This window comes from Aegilops tauschii, chromosome 2 (assembly GCF_002575655.3).
Source record: "Aegilops tauschii subsp. strangulata cultivar AL8/78 chromosome 2, Aet v6.0, whole genome shotgun sequence".
Taxonomy (NCBI): Eukaryota; Viridiplantae; Streptophyta; class Magnoliopsida; order Poales; family Poaceae; genus Aegilops; species Aegilops tauschii.
The window spans coordinates 56,275,382-56,278,507 of record NC_053036.3 but is presented as its reverse complement, the minus strand read 5'-3'; the positions used below and the strand labels follow the sequence as shown (position 1 = coordinate 56,278,507).

Below are 3,126 nucleotides of genomic sequence, written 5' to 3'. Positions count from 1 at the left end.
CAAATAGAGGAAAATTCTTTATTTAGTTTTTGCATAACAAGGGAGGGAAATTAACTTTTCTTTGAAATCTAAGCAAGGTAAACATTAATATTTTTGAGAGAGAAAGAAAAAAATATTTTTCTTGTAGACAATTGTCTTAAGCGGGTTAAAATTGAAAGTGCCCTTCTCAACTCAAGCTCATATGAGCTCATGGTGAACATTAAAATCCAAAAATAATAATAATATCTTAAAATTCTATTTTAAAAAAAATGTGTGGCAAACATTGACAACAGTTTCCAATTCTTGAAGAATTTCATTGTGAACTATCTTTTTTTTAGGTAAACTAAGATCTAGTTTTTTTAGGCAAAGTAAACTAACATCTATTAGTACTACTGTAGAACATATCCGTAACCTTGCTGGGCCGGGAGCCCGCTGGATATCTCTCTCGTCATTATATTCCTGTCGGTTCTCCTCGAAATTATCTGGTCGCTGGATCGATCTAGGTTTGGTACACATCATGGAGGCGCCGATGGTCGATGCGGTGGCTACGACCGGCGGCCGATTCGGCGGCGCGTTGGACGCCGACGACCCCGCGGCCTTGAAGGCCGCCGTCCGGAGCGTCGTCTACGAGGCCTGCAAGGGGCAGCTGTACGACGAGATGCAGCGCCTCCGGCCCCTCATCGCCTCCGGCTCCGACGCCGAGCTCGCCGCGGCGCTCCGCGTGACCTCCCTCGCGCTGGCCGACGCTGCCGCAGCCGTCGCCGAGGCCGACGCCGCCCTCCGCCTCCGGGGGCTCGCGGACGACCCCGACTTGATGCCGCACTGGCGCGACAACCTCAGCGACAGCATCCACCGCGCCGGCCTCGTCCTGGCCGCGATACAGCGCTACCCGCCGGAGCGCTGGCGGATGCAAGGCCAGCTGCTGGTGGCCGTTTTGCACGCCGTCGGCGAGAGTGCCTCGTACTGGCGGCACTGGGACCGCGTGCGGCCGGCCGGTCGTAATCGTCCGACTTCGGCATTAGGCGCCGTCGATGGCCTAGCTTCGGGGATCCAGGCCGTGCAAATCTCTTCTTCTTCACCAGAATAATAAGGAGAAAGAAGCCATAGTCGATGAATATATCTCGCATTGTAAGACGACCAGCTCTAGTTATATATGCTCCCTCGTGCTGCTCTTGGCACTGTTTAGTTATTATTAGTTCAATGTAAAACTACTTATATACGCAGTTAGGTTTATTTAGCCAAAACTACTTATATATATTTTGCTGTTTGGCAATGCAGTCAGGCTTTAGAGGATGGAGTTTTAGGGAAATTGGACACCATTTTAGTCCCAATCCCCTCCCTACTTGGTGTCGTCAATCGGTAAGTACCTGTTATCTGTGGGAATTTCATAGAGATGTTTCCCCTGCTTGGTTAGCAAATTCGATCGATGGCAAAGCAAGTTATGATCAATAATCAATATGTTCTCTGTTTCGTCCTGATTCACACCCCTTCTCTTTTAATAAAAAGCACAGAATGCGCATCCAATTGTCCTTCTTTTTATCATCCATCCGATTGTCTTTAGTTAGTTAAAAAAATAAATTCATGTGTCCCCTACTTGGTTTCAAATGGGCATTATTTGTGGCAATCAATTTTGGCGAGCTCTTGTCCTGTTTGGTTAGCGAGGATTCAATGGATGAGAAAGCAAGTTATGATCGATAGTCAAGATGTTCTCAGTTCAATCCTGATTCACACCCCTTCTCTTTTAGTAAAAAGCACAGAATGTACATCTAGTTGTCTTTTTTTAGATCATTCATTTGATTGTCTTTAGTTAGTTAAAAACTTCTTATATCCCCTACCTGGTTTTGGATCGGTATTATTTGTGGCAATTTCAGAGAGATGTTCTCCTGTTTAGTTAGCGAGGAATCGATGGACGAGAAACTAAGTTATGATCAGTAATCAAGATGTTCTCAGTTCAATCCTAATTCACACAATCACACCCCTTCTCTTTTATTAATAAGCACAGAATGTACATCCACTTGTCTTTTTTTACATCATCCATCCGATTGTCTTTAGTTAGTTATAAAAACTTCTTATATTCCCTATGGTTTATTTAATAAAAAAATGTGAATATTGTGTTGTTTGGTAAGGCAATGATGATTTAGGTGATGCTGTTGCAAAGAAATTGGACATGGGTGGGTCATTTTAGTCGCAACACCCTATTCTGTGTCGACTGGGTATTATTTGTGGGAATTTCATAGAGATGTTCCCCTGTTTGGTTAGCGAGAACTTGATGGATGACAAAGCAAGTTAGGATAAATAGTCAAGATATTCTCAATTACATCCAATTGTCTTTTTTTTTTCAGTTCATCATCCAATCCAGTCTTTACCGTTGGAATCAATTAATAAGTACTATTTCTAAAGTTGGTAAATCTAAAAGCGATGACGAATTTGCAAATCAAAATTAACTCGAATTTATGGAAGCGAGAAGGGCTATGAGAAGGTTTGCATGGCGAGACTGATTGCCAGGCAATTGCTGTCTATGTGTAGGGGTGTATATTATTTGGAAGCAAATAGGGCGGCACACATGTGTGCTCGTCATTCTCTTAAGCTTGAGCCATCCCTGTAATGTAATTTGCTTTGATGCTATCTTTATTTCCATTTTCTCAATGAGCTATGTCGTTCTGAAATAGTTTCGTAAACAGCTTATGCATAAATTTTTTTTTGGAAGTTGGTGACTTCCACATTTTCATCAGGTGAAAGTCTCCTCCGCTTTCTGAATCTAAACAAGAAATCTTCATGTATATTTAGGGCATATGAAACCTGCATATATGATACTCCCTCTGCTCACAAATGTAAGATGTTCCAACATTTTCTGAATCAGTTAATATATAGACAGTTTTACTGTGCATGTTCACTCATTTCAGCTCGTATGTATTGAAATAACAAAAATAGTCGTAGCATTTAGGACACGCTAACTATGTTGTGCGGGGTCATCGCGTAGAGAGCGAGGGGGTTTCCACAAAATGCACGTCGGTTGCACAAGAGGGATATGTGTCGGCAGCACAAGCGCGCGCGGGACCGTATAAGTGGTGTATTGGAGTGCTTCTCAAGTTAGAGGATGTTTCTATTACAACATCTACAGCTGGGCGCCTCAAACTTCCCCTGTAT

The 3,126-nt window shown here is 43.1% G+C and overlaps 1 protein-coding gene across 1 annotated transcript; it reads left to right on the top strand.

Moving 5' to 3' along the window:
- Positions 1-404: 404 nt before the first annotated feature.
- LOC120974930 (uncharacterized) lies at positions 405-1,521 on the top strand. The gene is made up of 2 exons (XM_040401585.2): positions 405-1,107; positions 1,258-1,521. The coding sequence occupies exon 1, from the start codon at positions 497-499 to the stop codon at positions 1,064-1,066; it is 570 nt and encodes a 189-aa protein (XP_040257519.1). The 5' UTR covers positions 405-496; the 3' UTR covers positions 1,067-1,107; positions 1,258-1,521.
- Positions 1,522-3,126: the final 1,605 nt, after the last annotated feature.